This window comes from Macrobrachium nipponense, chromosome 1 (assembly GCF_015104395.2).
Source record: "Macrobrachium nipponense isolate FS-2020 chromosome 1, ASM1510439v2, whole genome shotgun sequence".
NCBI classification, from domain to species: Eukaryota; Metazoa; Arthropoda; class Malacostraca; order Decapoda; family Palaemonidae; genus Macrobrachium; species Macrobrachium nipponense.
Window position 1 is genome coordinate 59,007,902 of NC_087200.1, and position 22,943 is coordinate 59,030,844.

Consider the following 22,943-nt stretch of genomic DNA (forward strand, 5'->3'; position numbering starts at 1 on the left):
AATTTCGACAATTTTGAAAAACAAGGATGCCATTAAAGAAGCAAATGGTTGCGAAGGGAGTGACAGTACTAACCAAGATGAGATCGCAAACCCCTCGAGAGGCAAGAAAAACAATAATTTTGAATTGGGGTACATGAGAAACAGATGGCAGGTGATAGTGTAAACGAGCCGATCATCTGCGAGGAAAGTAAAGCTCGGCAAAGTGTATCAGAGTTTGCTTGAAGGAAACTCCTTCTACTAGTGCCACGCCAGATGATTTTAAGGCTAGTAAAGGGGGGTGGTTTGATAACTTCAAGAAAAGAACTGGAATTCACTCTGTAATTAGCATGGTGAGGCTGCTAGCGCAGACAAGGCTGCTGCTGAGGCATTCGTGACTGAGTTTGCCGATTTTCGTGGAGGCCGAAGGATACGTCGCTCAACAGATTTTCAATTGTGATGAAACGGGCCTCTTCTGGAAGAAGATGCCCAACAGGACATTTATCACCCAAGAAGAGAAGGCGCTCCCAGGCCACAAGCCAATGAAGGATAGGCTTACGCTTTTGTTATGCTCAAACGCAAGTGGCGACTTGAAACTAAAGCCGCTACTTGTCTACCATTCAAATAACCCGCGTGCCTTAAGCAGCACAACGTAAATAAGGCCAGACTGCCTGTAATGTGGAGGGCCATACAAAAGCATGGGTGACACGGAACTTGTTTTTATTGGGTGGATTGATGAAGTGTTTGCGCCGACCGTGAGTCAGTACCTAACAGAGAACAAGCTACCCCTGCGGTGCCTTCTGATCATGGATAATGCCCCGGCACACCCTTCGTACTTGGCTGACTGCAGTGAACATGACTTCATTCAGTTCAAGTTCCTTCCACCCAACACGACCTCTGTTCTCCAGCCCATGGACCAACAAGTCATTAGCAATTTTAAGAAATTATATACGAAGGCGCTCTTCTCCAGATGCTTCCGTGTAACTGAAGAGACAAAATTAACCTTAAAGAATTTTGGAATTTTGAAGCACTTTAATGTTTTTCACTGCATAACCCTCATTGATAACGCATGACTGAAGTTACGTACCGCACATTAAATTCTGCGTGGCGGAAACTTTGGCCAGTGCGTAACTGTCCGTGACTTTGAGGGCTTCGATGCAGAGATTGTGCAAGAAATTGTGTCCATGGGCAACAGTATGGGTCTACAAGTCAACGACGAAGATGTTGAGAATTGGTCGCTGAACATTCAGAAGATTTGACTGCGGACGAACTTGTTCAACTCCACAAAGAGCAGCAGGAGCAACTTGCTCGGGAGCAATCAACTGACGAAGAGGAGGCTGGGGAGGAAGTTACAGATGTCAGCAGTGATGTGATAAAAGCCGCATTGGAAAAGTGGAATGATGCCAGTGCTTCCTTGAATTGTATCATCCGGACAAAATTGTTACGAACAGGATCGTGAATATGCTCAATGAAAATTTAATGAGCCATTTCAGAAAAGTTATGCAAGGAAGGAAAAGGCAACAGACATTGGATAAGTTTGTGATTAAACGTTCACCAAAAAAACCTAGAAGAGTTGAATCTCCGGAACGAGATCTCCCCGACCTGGATGGGGGAGGGTCTCCTTCCGCACAATAACCTCCTCCCCACCCACCACCCTCCTCTTCTCTTGTCCGTCAAGCCAGAAGTCTCGCCAGTCATAGTAAGTGTTCACTTTACAAACGTTTTTATAGTGTTAGTTTACCATTTTAAATTATATTATTAGATATATTAAGGTTTTTTACACTGACTTTTACATTATCTGTGTAAAATAAGGCAAAATATACATAATATATATTGGTTCGTAGGGGTCGAGAACCAATTAATATTATTCCCATTAAACCTTATGGGGAAATTAGCTCCGAGTCACGAACAATTTGGAACACGACCAAGGTCTAGGAACGGATTGTGTTCGTGAGTCAAGGGTCTACTGTATAAATAAATGATTTACCTTATAACTAATTTTCAAATATTGATAAGATTAATAAAAAATAACCATTCCCACTCTTATTATCCACTTGGAAGAAGGAGGGCGGGGGAGTAAATGACAGTTTGATATACTGTATTGGCTGAGGGGAAGGAGTGGAGTCTAGGAGTTATTCTCTCTCTCTCTCTCTCTCTCTCTCTCTCTCTCTCTCTCTCTCTCTCTCTCTCTCTCTCTCCATTATTATTCTCTATCTCAGGAATAATTCATAATTTCACTCTTGACGGTCAGATATATGATGTTGCCATACAATGCTCTCTCTCTCTCTCTCTCTCTCTCTCTCTCTGTGTTATTGGCTGTAGGTATACATCTTTAAGGGTAAAATGTTTAAGATGACTTTGAAATGATATTAATAATATAACCTCAAAGATTAATAACTAAGGTATACATTTGGTATCTGAACTTTCAAGATGGGCAGTTCACGGGTTTTAACTATTCACGGGGGTGCCCGGTACACATCCCCCAAGAATAAGGGGGAACACTGTACACAAGTTTTCCTTGTTAGGGATGGTTCCTGATGAACCATGAGAGAACTTCCTTGTTTCCTCAAAACACAAATAACAGTCTAAGGATGATCAAGTACAACTTCTCACCTGTTTACTCAAGTAGTATCATTATCTAGACATACATGATTTATGCTTCAGATATAAAGTAGCCCCTCAGAACTAAACATCTTTAAAAAAAATGTAAGTAGATCAGCCAATAAAAAGAAGTGAAGCAAGTGCTTTATTTTGCTCAATATACATAATATACAAGTAGAAAACTATAATTTTATTCCACCCCAACCATAAAAACCACTTTTTATAACTGTTGTATTAATCATGAGTTTATTCTTATAAATACAAAATAATACCGAGACTGAAAAGTAATACTAGTAAGAGTTAGGACCAGGTGCAAATTAGTTTTTCTCTTCATGGTTGGTATGGAATAAAAAATTAAATCCCAGATTTCCAAAAATTATATTTCTTTTCAATTCAAAGTGCTTCTCTGTAATCTATGGAAAGGTTTTATACATAAAAAGAATAAGCACAATAGTCCATAGTTATTCAGTCAAAATTCTAATTTTCTTATATTTAGAAAAAATCTAGAATATAAATTTACTTTTATATATTTTGTTGCTAAAAATTATTTGAAATAATATACTGATTTATGACCTGTAAATAGTATATGCTGTATATTTAAAAATGCATTAGATTTACTAGTTGCTATGAATCATATTTTACACCGATTTCTGAATTTGCTAAAACTGATTATCAAATATATTTAAAAAATTAGTAGTGTACTTCACCTGTATCTAACATGAATTTCAACTCTTTCCTGTTTATTTATATTGAATCATTTCCTATAAATCACACTAGTGTATACACCTTGCTGCTGTATGCCAACATGACAATTATATCACACAAATAATTTTAAGTAGGAAAAATTGCCAAGTTATAACCTTGTTGCCAAAAACCTATAAAATGTGTGAAAACCCATAAAATGTCAACTCAAATGCTGTAAAACATCCCTGAACTAAAGCAGAATTAATGTAACACACATTCAAGAATAAACAGTTAATTTGCACTGAAGCCTCATTTCCAGACACAAAATAAAACAACTTTGTTTCAGTCTTTTTAGTGGTCAGTTAATTCGATTTGCTGGATAAAAAAAATATTTAAGCCACTACAAACCAAGGAAAAACTACAAGTGACTGACACCATAATAGAGGCTCAGATTTATACTATAAAGCATAAGGCATCCCATTAACAATGAGAAAAAATGGCAGGCAAGCAAAGGAATGGTGTCCAGGTCAAGAGCAAAACTGCAAGAGTGAGTTTCCTTTTCCCTTAAAAAATTGGATACCTAGTACATACATTATCAATTATCATCTCACAGTAAACATTATTACAAATCATCAACAAAGCTATGCTCTGCTACTACAATATATCTAATATATTATTATTATCTGGCTTTCTAAAATCACATTAACGTGACTACTATACACTTAAAATTAAATTGGCCCAATTTTAGAAAAACTGCGTTCACATCTTAAGTAGAATTACTCATCCCATTTTGATGGGCAGAATAAGAAACATTTTCATTTTTACCTATAAAAATCCTATACTACAATAAATATAAGAAAAACCCCTCCTATTAGTAAGGGGTCATTCTATTGTGAGGCTCAAAGAATCTGTATCCTATGAATACTGCACTGTACATTTCTGCTAATTCACACTCTCAAAAATGCATTAAAAATACCCTCACTAGAATTACTATAACCTACTTTTTCTTTGAAATGTTTAAAAATGACTGCCCAAGTGATTAAATTTTAGCACTAGTTAATATCAATCCATGATAAAGAATCAGAGATTATATATTAAAGAGACATAACATACCTTGTACTATACTACTGTAATTAGTTTTTAAAAGCTGTCCTTACAAAAGTTAAATATCACACAGACTCAAACACAACTTGTTTGAAACAAATGAGCGACTATTTGCTATTTTTCTTTACTGTGGTATAAAATTTTCTTTTCCAGTGACAAAACAAATCAAATGTCAAGCAATGCCAAAAAAATGAATATTTATTAAAAACTGCTCATCTATTTAGTCACTTTGAACAAAAACGGGCATGTATAAATATGCATACAATGCTTGACTGTTAACATCTATTGCAGATTAATAGTGCTTTATGTGAGAAATTAATTGTCTCCATCTAGAAATAGAAAATTTGAATCATTCTTATGCCTGATAAACACAAGACTCTTTATCTGGATTATGCCTACACACAGGGTTAAGGGCAGACAAAGAATGCCAAAAGGTTGCTTAAACTAGTAGGGATACGCTATGGGAATCGTCTTGTCTTATCTGTCAAATGCTCTCATTTCTTGTGCAAGAGTCAGACATGCTTACAAACTGGAGGAGCTGAAAGGAAGGTAATCCCAGTAAAATGAAAGCTATGCATTCAAGGACTATGCAAATACTTAATTTAATATTTTGTAAGGGCCCATAAGCAATACATATCAGTATAATAATATTAAATTATGCAAAAGAGTTGCTTAATGGAAGGCCATTAATTTAGCACTTCAACTGCTTTTTGACAATCAGCCAAGGAGTTATTGAAATATAATAAGCTTTGAACTGGATTGGTATTTCATGAAACTGAGCATTCTGCCCTTGAGAAAAAGAAACACAAATGCCAGTTGCAAAGGACGTTAAGGCTGATTTCCCTTACTCTGAAGATAGAAAAGTGTGTGGTCCCCAAACTTGGTACTCCTCACCTTGATGCTTGCATAAAACATGTTCTCACTGGTCCTAGGCCTCATTCTGCCAACCTTACATTCACAACAGATGCTCCATAAGATGACACCTCACCTTTCCAAGATAGCCATAATAAGAAGGAAGCTTTTGGAGGCCATGGACTTATTGCTTGATCTACCATCTAAAAGACCTGAGCAATATACCGATCAATGGTAATATCAGTGCCATCCACTCTTACGAGCCATCCTCATGCTCAAAAATGTAAAATTTTACATGTGCATGTAAAAATACAAAATAATTCACATACTGTGTCTAATGCAGCTATAGTACTTTATAATACAGAAATTGATTACTTGCCAAGTAATTAACACTTGCTACTCTTACTCATTAACCAAAAAAAGAAAACACTTTATGAACTTACCATATTCAAGCATACTGTGGCCTGAAAACAGCAAGAGTTCATAATACTGACCTGAAGATAACTGACGATGAAAAATGAATTAGGTGAAAGCAAAATGAAATTACAAAGAAAAGGAAGGCTTCACTTTGCTTACCACTACTTGGCTAGTGTCAACCCTTTACCCAAAATGTAGGCACAGGTAAAAAATAGGAGGATATGAACATCTACCTTAACCACTTTATCACAAAAAGGAAAAAATACACCTAATGTTTTGGTCTCAATTACTGACATATATAGCTCCTTTTCACATGTTTGGCAGAGCTTAAAGATTCTCTGTTAAGTTGAACCCAATTAAGAGAAGCTATGATTCTCTAGCTAAAAAGGATCTAACAAGCAGTTCACTTCTCTGGTGAAAGATGCAACGCTGCAATCACGTACACATTTCAAGGCATTCTGCCACTTATAACCATCTATAAAAGTTTCAAACTTTCCTCTACAATTGCACATGCAGTGTACTCAGTATTACTGTATGAAAGACTCAATAAACCCAATGACTAAATCATGGGCAAACACCACGAAAAAATTTTTCTAGAATCAACACGAAGATGATAAAAATAATTTCTTTTTTTACATTTATATATCACAAAGTAAGATCTATGGCAACATTTGCATTGAACTTCCAAGTTTTCATTTAAAATATACAACAGAAATCATCTTCAAGTTCAACTTGAATGGTAATATACCACAATAAATAACATTAAAAGAACTGCAATTAACCAACATTAAAAATACTGTATCAAATTTTGTTAAAACTGTTACTGGCATACAGTAATGGGAATCTGAAAACAAGAATACATACATATCACCCTAAAAAAATATATGATCAAAAGGAGGTGTTGCTTGACATATAGCAAAATTTATAAGTAAGTCACATATTGAAGTTATGAATTCCTCACTTTGTATGAAATTGTTGAAGGCAGAGATCACATGACCATTCACCCTCTGGTGGCTCCTGCAAAGGGGGCCGTAGGCAGTATAGATGATAGCCACGGTCACAATCGTCACAGAAAAGCAGTTGATCCTATAAGAAATAAATAGTTAATTAATCAATTAATTGTTTATTGCTATAACCTGATTTACAACTCAGATGATCAGTGACATTGGAAATACATTGCAATAGTTTCTTGATTATTAACAAAACTGGTTAATAAGCAAACAATAATGAATATCTTTGAAATTCTAATTGATCTACTCAGCACATCCTATCTGAGAAATAACAATATACAGTAACACATTGGTTATTGAACCAATGATAGCCTTAAGGTACACTGCATATTGGATGTATAGTGTACTTGGCATCTTACCTACTGAAGGACTATTGGTCCATTAGCTGAAATGTATAGTACTACATATCAATGGCACTGAACATCTTTTATCATCAACACTGGGAGTTCTCTTACTTTTTCATATCACTGATCTTGAGACTTACCATTTATAGATTTGTTTCAGTCACTGTTATTTTCTGCATCTCTGTAGAGAAAATATCAGTGATTGAAACAAATCTATAAATGACAAGTCTGTCAAGACTACAGATATGAAAAAATATGATAACCATTCAAGATTCTAGAAAGCTTCAAAATGTCCATTGACAAATAACCTCCATTAAAAGCCAGAGCACCAAAGTTTGTTGATGTTTCTACCTTTCTGCTGATTAATGCTGTGAGTGCTGGTCAAAAATACCAGCATCTGGTGGTACTTATGACTCCTGAGGTTGGGACAAGAGATGCTGCTCTCTCAGTACCAGCATCTGTTGGTGCTTCTGCCATTTCGAGGTACCACTGGGAGACACCACCTCCAAAAGGAAGCACTTGAAATTATCATCATTAAAGAACACAACTTGCGTTCAGCCCACCTGATCACCCTCCCTAGAAGATCGAGTTCTTAGGAGGAGGGTCTGAGCCCGTAAGAGAACAGATAAGCGAGTATCTAAAAACTGAGCCTGCTGAGATTAAACACAATGAGACATGTCCAGGTTCATTGCATTTGTGGAAGGAATAGAGAACTCTGTCTGTTCAAGCAACAAAACCATGTAGGCCACAGGGGTTTATTTCCATTCCTCCCTCCCCTTGCCAGAGAGAGGAGTAAGTGCTACTGAGAAGCAGATTTGTCTATTGTAGTGTAGGAACAAACCAAATAACTGCAACCAGTATGGCTGTCACACTTAGCTGCATCAGACCAGTTCCAGAGTATGACGTGTCTATTCTTTAACCGGCTCTCTTCCACACAATCATCTTAAGTAAGATACAAACTGTCCTGTCATGGGCATGGAATAAGCTACACTACTTGTTGGGCAGCCACCACTGGAACCAAGGAAAAAGTGTCCAAGGACCTGTGACCAATGTCCTTCAGGTAAAAGGAAATGAAAATGGTTTGCCGAAGCCAGGAACCAGCATTCATAACCCTACGAACGACAAGTTCTTCTTAAATGCCAGAGAGGAACTCATTCCTCTGATGTCATGTGCTTTAGCCTGCACAAACTCTGTGACAGAACTAGAAGGTGAGGTGTATGCCTGTTTAATTGCCTCGTGTAGCCAGAATGAAATGGTGTTCTGGGATACTCCCCTTCTGGACCGGCCTACGCTAAGAAAAAGTCTACGACACCTAGGCCTTAGGTGACAAGTCCTTTCTAGACAGCAGCACAGAGCTCTGACTGGACAAAGCAATAACTTCTGTGGATCGCTACCCACAAGTTCATTCAGGGAGGGAAATGAAAACGAGGCAGACCTGTCATCATGCACTGAGAATTTTGAGTCTTGGCTACATATTCTGTGACAAATTTGATGGCCACAGACCCGCAACCCCTGGTGCGTTGAACGTTATAACTCAGGCCATGAAGCTCTCCAACTCTCCAAAAGGAAACCAAGACCAACAGGAAAGCTGTCTTCAGAGTCAGATTCCTGTCTGATAATCGACATAATGGTTCAAATGGAGCTCGAGTGAGAGTACTTATGACCAGAGTAAGATCCCACGTTGGAGGTTTGAGTTCCCTTGGTGAACAGGATTGTTTGAAACTCCTGAACAACATCAAGATTTTCCAGGATGAAGAGATGTCCATGCCCTTCAGGTGCAGAACCAACCACAAGGCAGCCCTGTAACCTCTGACAGCTGAGGAGGAAAGACCCTTCTTGTTTCTAAGAAAGATTAGAAAATCCACTTTCTGCTGAACAGAAGTTCCAAGTGGAGAGAAACCCCATTGACAACACAAATCAAAGTAGATGGCCCTCTTGCCCTTGTAAACTGCTGATGATGACCTCCTGAGATAGTTGGACATCTAGCTTGCTGCTTTGCAAGAAGAACCTCTCACTCACAGGAAATACTTGACAGTCTCCAGCCATGAAGCAATAGGGATCCTATCGACTGGCAGAACCTTTCCACATGAGGCTAGCAAAAGAGGTTGTGCCATAGGGGAATTTCTCTTGGAACCTCTGACAGAAGAGACAAAAGGTCTGGGAACCACTTTGCCTATGGCCACAGAGGTGCCACCAAGGTCATCATGAGATTCCTGGAATTCATTACTCTGTTCTGGACTTGATGGATCAGGTAGAACAGAGAGAAGGCGTACACCTCAAGATTGTCCTAAGGGTGCTGTAGAGCACCCTCTGCCAGGGCAAGAGGATCCAGGACCACCAAAAAGAAGACCTCCAGCTTCCTGTTGAAGCTAATGGCAAAGAAGTCTAACATGGGTCTTCCCCAAAGGTGAAGCAGCCTGCCCGCTATGTCTTGATGCAGAGACCATTCCGTACCTGTGCCTTGACTCCGATGACTTAGCTTGTAAGCCACCACATTCCTCCTGCCTGGATTGTACCTGGCCATGAGCTCCACTGAGTTTTTGATTGCCCACTGGTGCATCTCGACTATTAACGAGTGGAGCTGGCAAGACACCAGCCGCCCCGTTTGTTCACATAGACCACCACTGTGGTGTTGTCCGACATCAGAATGACAGAGTGACCCTCCACCCTCTCTCAGAATACCCGCAGACTTAAGAAAGCTGCTTTCTTACCAATAATCTTGATATTAATCCCTGGTACCATTGTTCAATTAGATCACTGTGCTTGCTGTGTAAGTTATTCTAAAATAAAATCACCCTTTGCATTCCAATATTCCTAGAATATATAATTCACATCATAGTATTAGAGGCAGTCAACCTTAAAAGTCTTGCCTTTTCGTCTGTGAGGTTTAATACCAAACAGTTTTCTTAGTAATACATATAGTACTGTATTATGTACTACTGTGAGTAAATCATGGAATGATTTTAATAGGCTAAAAAAAAAACATACGCAGCACCGGGGGGAAAAAATGCACACACACACCAGTGGAAAGAGGAAGATATGCAAATGCACATGGCATAAGAAAAAATTCTAAAAAATTCTCCCTAACTTCCATGAAAAGTTGAAAATTATTATTTACAACCCCTTGTGGAGGCCTCTTTTACAAAACAATTGTAAATTTTACATAGTTATACAAGGTTTTTCTAATGATTAATTTATTTTATTTTGTAAAATTATAAATATAGCTCACACAATATCATAACAGATAAGAACTAAAATCAGTAACAAATTCTGAGTGTATATTTGTTGTATGATATTTATATAAATTTACTGAGATTGAAGGTGCAGTAACTTTTTTGGATTACAGTCAACCCCCACAAGTCATGTTTTCAAGATTCGCGGACTCACTTATTCGTGAATTTTTCCTTGCACCATATCTACCCATAATTCACAGGCAATTTGCCTATTAATGGGTTTTTCTGATGATGAATATTAAGTAATTAGTGTATTTTGTAATTAGTGTATTTTGAAGTTATTTTCATGACTAAATACATTTTTATGATACAAGAATGATTTACTGATTTTCAAATATTAATACTGATTAATACTGTATTAGTAAAGTTAATGCATGTATGTTTTTTTTGTATAATAAACAAATGATTTACTAATTTTCAAATATTAATATCAATGTAAACAGCATTAATATACATTCATTAAAGAACATACTAGTGAATTATGTAGTAAGATTTTAGTTTACAAATTAAAAATCTATGTAAGAATGAAGGAAAATCCATTCTACCCTGCATCTTTCTTTTTAGAACCAGGTACTAAGCTGAGGTCCAGAGCTGTCAATATGTATATGTAATGTGACAGGAGGGGGGGGTTAGTTGCCATGTTGTCGACTAACGTTTGTAATCTATCTCTCTCTCTCTCTCTCTCTCTCTCTCTCTCTCTCTCGCCTTTCGTCTCTCATCTCTCACTCTCTCTCTCTCCTTCTCTCTCTCTCTCTCTCTCTCTCTCTCTTCATTATCCTCTATGTCTCAGAAATAATTCATAATTTCCCTCCTGATGGTCAGATATATGATGTTGCAGATTCAACGGACTCTCTCTCTCTCTGTTATTGGCTATATGTATATTTTTTCAATGGTTTGTTTGTTTGTTTATTTGTTTGTATGGTATTTTTACATTGCATGGAACCAGTGGTTATTCAGCAACGGGACCAATGGCTCTACGTGACTTCCGACCACGTCGTGAGTGAACTTCTATCACCAGAAATACACATCCCTCACCCTTCAGTGGAATGCCCAAGGAACGAACTCGGAGCAACCGAGGTGGCACGCTAACACCATACTGACCACGCCACTGAGGTGGCATATTTTCAATGGTAAAATGTTTAAGATGGCTTTGAAATTATGGTAATATGATCCCAAAGATTAAACAGTATTAGGATAGTAATTTAAGGTATATTTGAAATAGGATTTTTTTAAGGTGTACATTTGGTATTTGAACTTTCAAGATAGGCAGTTATAAGCGTTTTTAGTGGTGGTTCTAAATATTTGCGGATTTTAACAATTTGAGGGGTTGGTCTGGTATGCATCATCGCGAATACGGGGGTCCACTGTATGCACGGTTTTCATAATATTTCTTTGCAAAATTACAATTATACCTGACATACTATCATGAAGATAAGAACAAAATCCAACAGCAACCTCTGGATATATTTGAGTAAATATATAAAATGATGTCATGAGAGAGAGAGAGAGAGAGAGAGAGAGAGAGAGAGAGAGAGAGAGAGAGAGAGAGAGAGAGAGAGAGAGAGAGAAGCAGTATACATGCCTCCTTGAAGTCAAGTACACAACTAACTCATGAGATGCCAAGAACTGGCGAGCTGGGCCAGTCTAAAAGTTGCCATTAGTAAATTTATGGGCTATTGAAGAAATGGAACCTTCCAAATCAATAGCACTTAATCCTGATACTCACCAGGAGGTAATCCATCCACTACTCAAAACCTGTTAGTGTTACTCTTATGCGGGTATCCGTCCAATAAGGGTTTATCAATGGAACACCAAATGTTCAACCATGGTGTGAATACTTTCTTCATGAGCACACTGACATGAATCTCACTTCATGGTTTACTGATCTGCCTTGTTTATTTCACTTTATTACAGATCTTATTTGCTATTATTAAGTGAAGAAAAGCATCTAGCCTACGTACTTTAATAAACGTGTAATAAAATGTAAACATAAAAAATCTATTTCCATAAAAATATGTCACCACATAAAATTTCCTTGAATTTATAAAAACAATTGATATTTTTATCACCAGTTGAATACAAAATTGATATTTTCAAATTTTATTAAACTAGTATGACCAACAAGAAACCTCTCTTAAGCAAAGCAGATGTTAGGAAACAAAATATGAGTAGCACTACTCTATAAATATTTCAGAAATTACAATGTATGTCTTAGATGATGATAAAACAATAAGGCTACTTACATCATTTTCAGAAGTTCCGCAGAGTGTGCAGCATTTACATTCAATACACTGCCATCGATACTGTCTCACTGAGATCATCATATGGGCCGTAAACTGCAGACAAGTGGGATGACCTATACAAAAAGACTTCTAATACAGTATGTCAAAACATAACATACAACATCAATATAACAATGGGTGCTTTGAAGTTGACAGGTTATAATGCCTTGAAATGATCAGCTGTCTTTTCATATGAGAAAGTTTTTCACTTTCTCAAAAGTACTAAATGGGAGTCTAATAAAGAAACCAATACATTTCACCACACCAAAATGTCATAGGGATTAAACATATATTTTTTCCATTGCTAATTCAATGGCAAGCTAATACTGTCTTGGCTGAGGGTAAAGGACCTGAAAGAAGACATCTAGTCTTGGCAACTCAGTTTTACACTCTTCAAGATCATGCATATATACTAGTTACTGATAGCCGAGTTATTCTCCCCAAAAAGTCACACACCTGAACACAAAGCCAATGAAGTTTCCTTCATGAGTTTTCAATTGCATTGTTTAGAACAGCAATTATTGACAGCTTGAACATGACTCACATAGAAAGAACAGAACTCCATTTATTTTTACCACAGAAGACCATACAAAGAGCAATGTATTTTGATTTATTTGCCTTACGTGGAGCAACATAGCAAACAAGTACTAGAATGAGCATTCAAGAGAATGACAAATAAGGACTACCGTCAAGAAACCTTGATCCTTGATATAAAATAAAAAAAAATTGATTCAGAAATGATGCACTTCATTCTTAAAGAAGCAAATATCAAGATATATGTTTTATCTTCTATCAACAGTACATGCCATCTCAAAATATGATACTAGTACACTTGAATAATTGGGAGGGGGGGGGGGGAGAACAGCATTCTCAAATCTGTTAAAGTGATTATGGTACATCACAAGGTCATCTGAGATTTAGCAGTATCATTAAAGAAAATAATTGACTCACAAGGGAACACATTTTTCATTATGTACATAAGGTGTCCACAGCAAGTGGAAAAACCTATTTTAGATATGCTATGGCACCATAACTCTATTATTGGCACCTTATGGCACCGATAACCGAAACTCGGCCTGTAATGGTGCCATAAATTGCCAATTTCATGGCACTAGACAAGCACCACAAAACTGGACCACCATTAACCGGGGACTGCCTGTATTGTGTCATAATGATAAACATTATAACACGTGATAAGAGTATAAATGGACACAAGATAAGAGGGCACTTTCTATTACCCTCAGCGAAGGCTAATAATGTCAAATACCACAAGAAAAAGAAGTTGTTATGCACATACACACCATCATATTGTTTACATATGGTCAAAATCCGACCAAGATGCCATTCCTTTCTGTTAGTCAATCCCATGTCTTTTTGTCAGGGAAGTGGGAGGGTTTTGAGGACTCAACAGTAACTACAAGCCCCTATTTTCAAGGCCCCATTCTTTATTCCAAATGCCTTTTGGTTTGGTAGCAAAGAACAAGAGGCCAAGAGCAAACTCACGTTTTTTTTAGGGTGAAGTTCTGTAGCAGTGAGTTACCTAAGCATCCTGGGTATGGTTGCAGTATTGAACCTTCCCCTGTGATAGTTAGCATACCCGTCTGTTAGGAAGACCCATGGAATCCTATCCTTGGCCAAGAATGACAGGCCAGAGGATAATAATAATTGATGGTCAGCTTTTTGCGTGATGTATGTATTGTCCCCGTCTAAGAGCGCCCAGTTTGCTAATACAGGGGATAATGCAATCAAGAAGATTGCACACTGTAGCTTGTGAGTTGTGGTTGTACTGGGTCCATTGAATTGAAGGGCTGATTGAAGTCTAAGCACCTTGCTCAGGACCAAGTACTAATTGAACCTTTCTAGAGTGGATCCTTGTAGTTCAAAAGACCTCAGAAGGAAAGTGCTAAACTTCCATACTAGAGTCAATTCATGAAATCATAAATCAATGCTTCCATTAATGCTGCCTTGTATTCCATGACTGTTGTAACTGCAAGTTGTTCGTCTTCAAAAGGAATAAGAAATTTTAAAATTGTTTCCCAAGAATTTTTTACTGGGTTCTCAGTATGGATATTTTTTACTGGGTTCTCAGTATGGATATAATGTAACTATGTATATCTTCCATACATACTGGTATTGCCAGATATATGAAGTCTGTGAATTTTGCACAAATTTTGTACCTAGCAATGTTGGGCAAGTAATTTTCACGGTATAGATAATAATTGAGAAAACTTACCCGTGTAGGTCTTGGCTTAGAAAGAAGGATCCTTGAAACGACTTTCCTACTGAAAGGGATAAAACAGCAGACAGTTTTGGAAATTTATCGCTTCACTGTTGTTAAAGTAATAGAAACCAATGCTTGTTTGGCCAATTTGGGGGTATTAAGTATGCTGTTTCTTAGTAGGTTAGGAGTTTGTTCCACACCTTCAAAATCTGGAACAATGGAGGAGAAGGATATATCCTCCTCTATTTGTTCCAGTCTTGTAGGAAGGCATCTCTTGCTGTTGCTTGCCTGGCAGTTTGTGATTCCAATATGCAGTGAACAGGTCTACTTCCATTTGTTGAAGCATGTTGGCTATTTCCTGAAAAAAAAAATGGTTGTCTAACTCCACTCTGTTGAGGCTGTTGTTCTCCTTGACAGGGAGTTTACTGTTACATTGCAAACAAGTGCCACTTCTTTGCTTGTCCCATCAAAATGATGGTTAGCATTACCATATTGAGAGGAGATGAGTAATATCCCAACCTGTTAATGTAGGGCAATGCAGTCATGTTGTCTAGATCCAACCAAATGTCTCTCTTCTGGAGGTTTGAGTTTTTTGAGAGACAAAAAGATAGCCATCAGCTCAGGAAATTGATATATGCATTCTTAAATCTTTTTCATTAAGGTACTAATCATCCAGTCTAACAGGTTGAAGATCTGAAACTTGTTAAATAAATACTTTAACAGATGATCTACTTCCAAACAAGTGAACATAACTAGGCTAATGTAAAGGTCGATCCTCTCAAAGCATCAACGAGGCCTGAGAAATCTGTCCGGGAGAAGGCAGAAACCCCCAGGGATGGAACTTCACCTGTGGCTTAAGAAAGGTGACTTCTCTTAGAAAGGAGAGTAGGAGGAGTGCAAAATGGTAGTTTGCCAATACTCCTCTCCTCTGACAGCCAAATGTCAATGGCAGAGAGCACTTTCTTAGATGAGCAAGAGAGGACCATCCTTGGAGGTCTAGCAGCACGTAACAGCTGCCTCCTCACAAAGGCATGACCTGGTGAAGAGGGAGCCACTAAAGAAAATAATGCTGGATGACTGAGTAAAAAGTACTTCAGCAACAAGGCGTAGGCAGATGATGGTTGCTCTAGAGAGTTATCTTCATCTTCCTTCGACAAAACTGGAGGAGGTAAAGTGAGAGATTCTTGAGAAGCAGCAGGTTTCTTCAGAAGATCCAAAACACTTTATAGGGTAATGAACCTTTAAAAATAACATCATTGGTACCAGGGGGATTGCAGGATGTCAAGTCAGTGGCTTAGAGGGTCCAAAGAAGTATCCTAGACTGCAGAAGCACTTAATACATCCCAGTCTGACTGTAAAGGCAGTACAATATGCCTTGAAATAGACATCAAATGCTTCCAAGGAGTTGTAGATAAGCTAGGTGTAGATGGTGCCAAAGCAGGAGGGGAGGACCCAGAAAAACTCATCAAGTCTGAAGCAATCTCAGAGATGGGAGAAATTCTCACTAAAGAGAATTTCCCCCATTACATAAATAGAATGAAAAGTATTCTCTGGCACCCGCTGGGTCCTTGTCTCCCCTTGGGTGCTTAAAATATACTGCATGAGCAGCCTTTGAAGGCTTGGTTCCCACCAGATATTGGAAAAAAACACTTCACAATCACCACACACCAAATACTTTTGTAATGCTTCATGCTCGAGTTCTCTTTTACGTTTGGAAGACATTAGACATTCAGCTTTCGAGAGTGCCAGCCATGCCTCCATGAGTCAGAGGTCAAGGCTTTAGATGAAAAATCATGTATATTCAATTGCATGTTTTAGGCGGCTGTCCTTCAAGTCCTGGAAGTGAACAACAAGTTTGGTTGAGGGGGCAGTTGCTTGTTGGTAAATCCCACTGGCCTTCCTTGGACTTAGGGTTTGCCTCTTCCCAGATGTAGGGGAGTAGTATGTAGTGACCTTCATCTAGGAGTACCACTGGGATGGACAGCCACCTCCTTCACTGACAGAGACACAACACTAGGATCCATAACTCAAGAAGTCAATGCAAGTGAACTTTATGGACCCCTTTTCAATGGTTGTCCATCAAAACCTGCAGACATTAAGTTTCCCATGGACTTCAGTATGCCTCCTCCCCAGTGTATAAGAGTCTGGCAGGGACTGGGTTTAAGAGTCCACTGAGTTAGATGGTTATTACGACTCCTGCTCAGTAGTCATTAATTAAAATTGACTGAGGAGTAACTACCCAGGGCCAAACCCCTTCGGACTTCCATGGATTTCAGTATGCCTCCTCCCTGGTGCATGGGAGTCTAACAGGGACTGGGTTCAGGATTGTGAGGAGCCAGATAGTCATCTCTGTCACTACACATCTGTAAGATGCCTTTCCAAAGGCTATCTATCAGTAACTTGGGACTGGCAACAGCTTTGACTGAGGGGCAACTAGTTCTCGTGTGTAAACCCCCAACCTCCCTTGGACTTCCAGCTTGCCTCCTCCTAGGTGCTGGGGAGTCTGACATGAACCTTCTGTCTAGGAAAATCAAGGGACAAATAGCCACCTTCTCCACTGCACAACACTCACTATCACAGAGTTAATATTGCTAATCCTGACACAAACTGGCAATGGTATGGAAGGAAGCGAGGGAGCCAGGCACATGAGCAAGTGGATAAAAATAAAGGGCTAGTAGCAGGAGGGAAAAACCCAAAAAGCCAGAGCAGTGTTATCTGACAGCTTGGCGCTCATGTATCACAAGAAAACAACTCAAGCACTATGCTGTTTACACTACATTGAACGTTCAGTTTCCTCTAAGCGCGGATGCAACTGGGCGCTCACTCGGCTCCTACTAGATGCTCAGGTGCCACTGGATGCTGTCTTGGTTGCCACTAGACGCTGGCTCAGCTCCCGTGGGCATTTAGTGCCGATGGAAACTGGGTGCTATAACAGCTTGGTCCTAACTAGGCGCTCAGAAACATATATGGTAAATGCATGACCTAATCTTGAGCCAAGCAAAAGACTAAAGACAGGATCAATCAGTGAGGTACCAGATGAACTAAAAGCTTTGGCTCCAGATGTACAATGTCCCCAATCTAGCTACATGTTACTGATCCAAGCTCAGCATAGGCACTGCTACAGTAACATATAGTAGGTTGTTCCCTTAGATTGGTTCTAAGCACAGCCATCCATAAGGATGTTCCCCCTGTACATTTCCCTTGTCATTTCCAAGGAAAATTGATTCTTAAATTCTTGCTTTTACTAGGATCTTGGCTAGGCCATCTTCAATAAGCCTATCATAACTAAAATTCTCTCCTGCTACATTATAACCTTTCACTTACACAATTCTGGAAAGGAAAGAGTGATAAGCATTAAAATTTACTACAATTTTGCTGCAGTAGCAAAAGTGTTGAAAAAACTTAAATCAGAAGTATAAAACTACAGGCAGTCCCCAGTTATCAGTCAGGGTTCCGTTCCAAGGGGTGTGCCGATAAGCAAAAACTGCCATTAACTGAAACTCTGATTTATGGCGTGCCATAAGCATCCTTATGGCGTGCCATAAGCATCCTTATGGTGTGCCATAAGCATCCTTATGGTGCCATAAGCACCCTAATGGCGTGCCACAAGAACCCTTACAGTGCCGATAACTGGAACTCACTCTGTTACGGCGCCATAAAAGGGATTTTGATGTAGGAAAAATCTATTTCTGGGCGAGGAAGCCGTGTCGCCCAGTGAAATACTTTCCTTTAGCGCTATTTCTAAGGTAAATTATTGCTAAAATACCAGAGAACTGCTAAATTAGACATGCCAGAATATTCTGACTCGCTCACCCTTTCTAGAAAGGTGTCAGTATGAATCTGGGGCGAGTGCAAAACACTACCACAGCAGCTTTATGGTGCTGGACAAGCGCCATGAAACCATATTGCTGATGACCAAGTACGCCGATAGCCGGAGACTGCCTGTAACAATAAATATTAATCCTGCAAGAAGTGCCTTACAGAATTAAAATTCAATACCAAAATCATTCTGATAATGAATGCAATATTTACATTATTACCCTACTTGACTATCAACTTAATAACATTTCATGGTGTTAAGTTACTCATTGTAAAAATGAGTTAATCAGAAGATTGTAAGATAGATACTGAAATGGTATTATCAAACAATATTAGGTTGGTAACAAACAAACATCGGTTCGGTGAACCAATGTAATGTTTACATCATTTACACTCAGCAAAGAGAGTTAAAGAATTAACTGCAATTTTACTGTAAAAGCAGACTACTGATGTAGTACTCCAGTAAAAAAACAACAAAACAAGGAAAAAACTCATCCTGAAGCTTTCAGCTGAAGCTACTCAACTTTCAGTTTGGATACCGAAGTCCGGTAAATAACCAGCTCAAAATGAACAACTGATGCCGAGACTAAATGTTATCACCAGGAGTCACGGAAACGGAATGAACTAGTCCGCTGTGTCGTTCCTAACCAAGACTGGTGTCACCTACACAATACTGGTGTTGCTACCACGAAGTTTGATTCTAAACTGCTGTGAATAAGTGAAACTAATAACTACGTCATTATTGGGTAAGTTACTTAATTAAAATCTCAAAATTAAAAAAAAAGAAAAAAAAAGTTGCCCTCTAATTAAGAATCTGCAACAGAACGATATTATCTCCCCAAGAGGAAGTCCATGAGGCTATGTCAACATGTTTGGTGGGACTCTCCTTCCAAATTTACTAGTGTTAAGGAGTAGGTTTTAGAATTCAAGTGATATTGGGACAGCACATATGAAGCTCAAACTTGGAATAACTAAATACATTCTAGAGAACAATGGAATTGCATTCATTGAATGGTTTTGGATAAAAGATGTTTAAGTACCCAACAAATATTTGAGACTATGAACATCACTGCTGGCTCAGTGCAAAGTATTTTGATCAAAGTGAAAACATCCAGGGCATTCTGACTGACATCCAAACTCAGTTACACATATCTATACATATTCATAATATAGGTGTACACTAGGGATTGTCATTTGAGATACTTTTCCTAATCCCGGGATTTCGGGAAAAGGTTAGTGTTTTCCCGGGATCCTGGGAAAATCTCAAGAAATCCCTGGATTTTATATAAAAAAAATTTTGTTTTTGTAATTTAAGAATGAAATATTGCAAGACTCATAGCATGTGATTACTTAATTATTCTTAAAATATTGGAAAAGACATATCCAAAATATATAATGCAAAAAAGAAGCATTCAATGAAATTAACAATTAGAAAATTAAGTGATTAAACATAATTTCATGCAGAGTAATTGCTCCTGAAATAAGATAAGAAACTGGCACATCTTTTTACAGATTTTATGAAAATATCTTATACAATCACATGCGTTTGTAATATAACTCTGGTGAAAGAAAAATGTTCAATGTTCATTACAAATACCAAAATTCTTAAATCAAAATGACTGTATAAGCTCACATGCTTTTGTAATATAAACGTGGTGAAAGAAAAATGATTAATGTTCATTACAAATAAAATTTTTAATCAAAATGACTGTTTGTAATCAAACGACTCCGAAAAGTGTAAACTTACATGAAACCTGCCTCTATGGCAGTTATATGAAAAAAGAAAAAACAACAGGAAAACTATATACAGGCAGTCCCCAGCTTACGAAATATGACTCCAAAAATGCAAAATAATTAATATTTGAAGGTTTTTTTTATGAAAAATATAATTTCTGGGTTCGACCTGTGTTCGCCGGTGAAAAGGATCCTGCTACTCACTTTTCTAGTATAAATAGATTCTAAATATACCAGAGAAAAAAGCTAGCATGGTATGCTAAGGTTACTACCCTTGCGCGAGCACCCTAAGGGTGTCGGGTATAAAGTTCAAGGCGAGTGAAAGCCACTATTCACAGGTCTTCTGCCAATTAGAGGATTCCTTTCCAAAATCCCTCTCATGGAGAGAGCCATTGCAGCGGCCACTCCCTCCCCCTCACTACCGCTACTACTACCCGACCCGAGTGCCATCTTCAATCCTGTTTTAGACAGTGAACTAGCCCCACGCTTTTTCTTGTGCTCTTGAATTTTGGTGAAATCAAGGATTATTCGAAATGGCATCATCTGATCTCCCTACTCCATCGAAGTTGAGTGCCCCAATTTCTGTTTTCGTAACTTATATGGCTGTTGGGCTTCCCAAATTGGCCTTCGGCCCTGTAAAAAGGATTGCAGGGCTGTCGACGTGCCCCTCCATTTATGAGCATCAACAAGAACACGTGGAATTTTGGTATACAAGTAAATTGTCTAGTATAAGATAAATCAAAAGATATTGTGCATTAAATGTACCAAAATTATTATTAGAGTTATTGGTTCGTAGAGGTGCCGAACACACTCATGACATACCCTGGGGTAAGTCTGGGGTTAGACAAAGTTTGTTCAAAATGTTGTTTGCAACCCCCCACCCCCCCTCCACAGTTCAAGAGCGCGTTCGTGCCTATCTCGACATAATACTAAATCATCATGTTTTTTATAGGCTATTAGCAGTCTGTCGTATAGTAGGGGTGGGGGAGTTAGAATTTCTTTCTCTCTTCCCAACATAATTTTGCATGAATTATTTTCTTACGAACCAAATAGATGTAAATATAACTGTCCAATTAATTCACTGAAGAGGTGGAAGAGTTGCCCCATCAGTCAAGCCAGTAGGCTAACTGCTCCTAACCGTTACCATTATACCTCTTCCTCTGAGGGAGCTAAAGCGCTTCAGGGGGGGAATATCAATGATAGAGAGCCCCTCTCTCTATATTCATATTATGGGACCTATCCTCCTGGCCGATCTGAATCGAATAAATTAGAGTTTGGTAGGTTTGGTTGAGGGCTACTGTCCGCATAACAATGTCCTAGAGGAGATTTAGCCTAACGATCCGAGTCGCTAGTGATCTCGGACAGACAAGCTAGATCCATATCGGTTATTCCCCCTAATTTTAAAAAACCCTTGCAACTCTTCCATAGCGCCTCGTTATCAATTAAGTATGAATTGATTTATTGTCATTACACAATACTGTATCACTGTATCATAAAAGGTCTGGTTAACAGTTGTCTTGGCCTAGCCTCCTTCGGTCTAACCTTTAGTAGTAGGCTACGCCTCCTGATCGAGGGCCACCCCAATCGGTTGCTGTACCAACCACGACGGGCCACAGGCCCAGTCACACTACCACTCCTACAGTAGTAGTCCACACAACCGCTAATTGGTGGCCATCTCTGATCGGGTAGGTGGCTAGGCGACCACGACCGACCACCCCTCATACCAACTCCCCTCCTTCCCCCCCTCCCCCCACCCACTACTAGGCTCGGCTCTGCCGAACCCTTATAACTTGCGGCACTAGTACTCTTAGTGAGGAACAGCCGCTTGAGTCTCATATAAGTGGGAAGGGAGGGGGCAAGTGTGGGGGGGGAGAGATGGGTACTAGAGATTACTTATGTTCCGAAAGTATAGTTCCCCGGCGCCGCCGGATGACGGACATAGCTTCGGGTTGTACATAGGTAGCTCCGCCGCTCTGTAGTCTCTTTCTCCGGTCTCCCTCTAGCCGCGGAATTGGGATAGGAGTATTACTCCCCCTTCCCCTCGGTAGAGGTAGGCAACTTCAGGCACGGAATTACCTTTTCCTGATCCGCCACCTCGGTCCGTTCCGCAGGCAGTGGCTAGGACAAGGAGAAATGCGACTTCAAGTGGGCGAAGCTTTGGGGGACTGTACATTGAACAGCTCTGGACCTCTGGACCCTTGTGGTTACCAACAGAGAGTGAATCACCCTCACATCCACCACCGGAGTGTTGCATTAAACTTGCCATAGCTCAGTTCTCAATCTTGGGAGATCATGTAGGCGTCTACGTTAATACGTAGCCTTCTGGTCCGGCCAGCCATACAGAGTTGAGGTCCGTCCTCCCCCCAGGTCCGGCGGATATCAGATCTCAAGTATCAGACTTACATTGAACCCAGGAGAGGGATCAGGAGCAGGCAGTTATATCTAAAGATATTACCTTAATTTATTCAGTGAATTGAATGGGTTAATGAGTAAGACTTGAACCATTATCTAGTTTAAGTTGCATGCCCTCGCTGGAGTAGCTCCGGCCCTCCTTGAGGCTGATACTCATTAATAATTCAAATTACAGAAGGTACGCTGCCAGTTGACGGGGTGCTCCGCCTCCCTCGGCGAGACCTTTGGGCAGGAGGTGTGCCGCTCTCACGCCA

General features: G+C 39.2%; 1 protein-coding gene across 8 annotated transcripts in view; it reads right to left on the minus strand.

The window, feature by feature from the left end:
- Positions 1 to 1,101: 1,101 nt before the first annotated feature.
- The window catches only part of LOC135219333 (zinc finger protein DPF3-like), a 345,538-nt gene continuing 323,696 nt past the window's right edge, over positions 1,102 to 22,943 (minus strand). For 3 of the 8 annotated variants that reach the window (XM_064256007.1, XM_064256003.1, XM_064256006.1), the window contains 2 exons: positions 12,465 to 12,577; positions 1,102 to 6,720 (listed from right to left, as the gene is read on the minus strand). In XM_064256007.1, coding sequence (XP_064112077.1) covers positions 6,592 to 6,720; positions 12,465 to 12,577 — 242 coding nt within the window. In that variant the 3' untranslated portion in view covers positions 1,102 to 6,591. The remainder of the gene's footprint in view (positions 6,721 to 12,464; positions 12,578 to 22,943) is intronic. The other 5 variants (XM_064256001.1, XM_064256000.1, XM_064256004.1 and 2 more) reach the window with 4 other exon arrangements.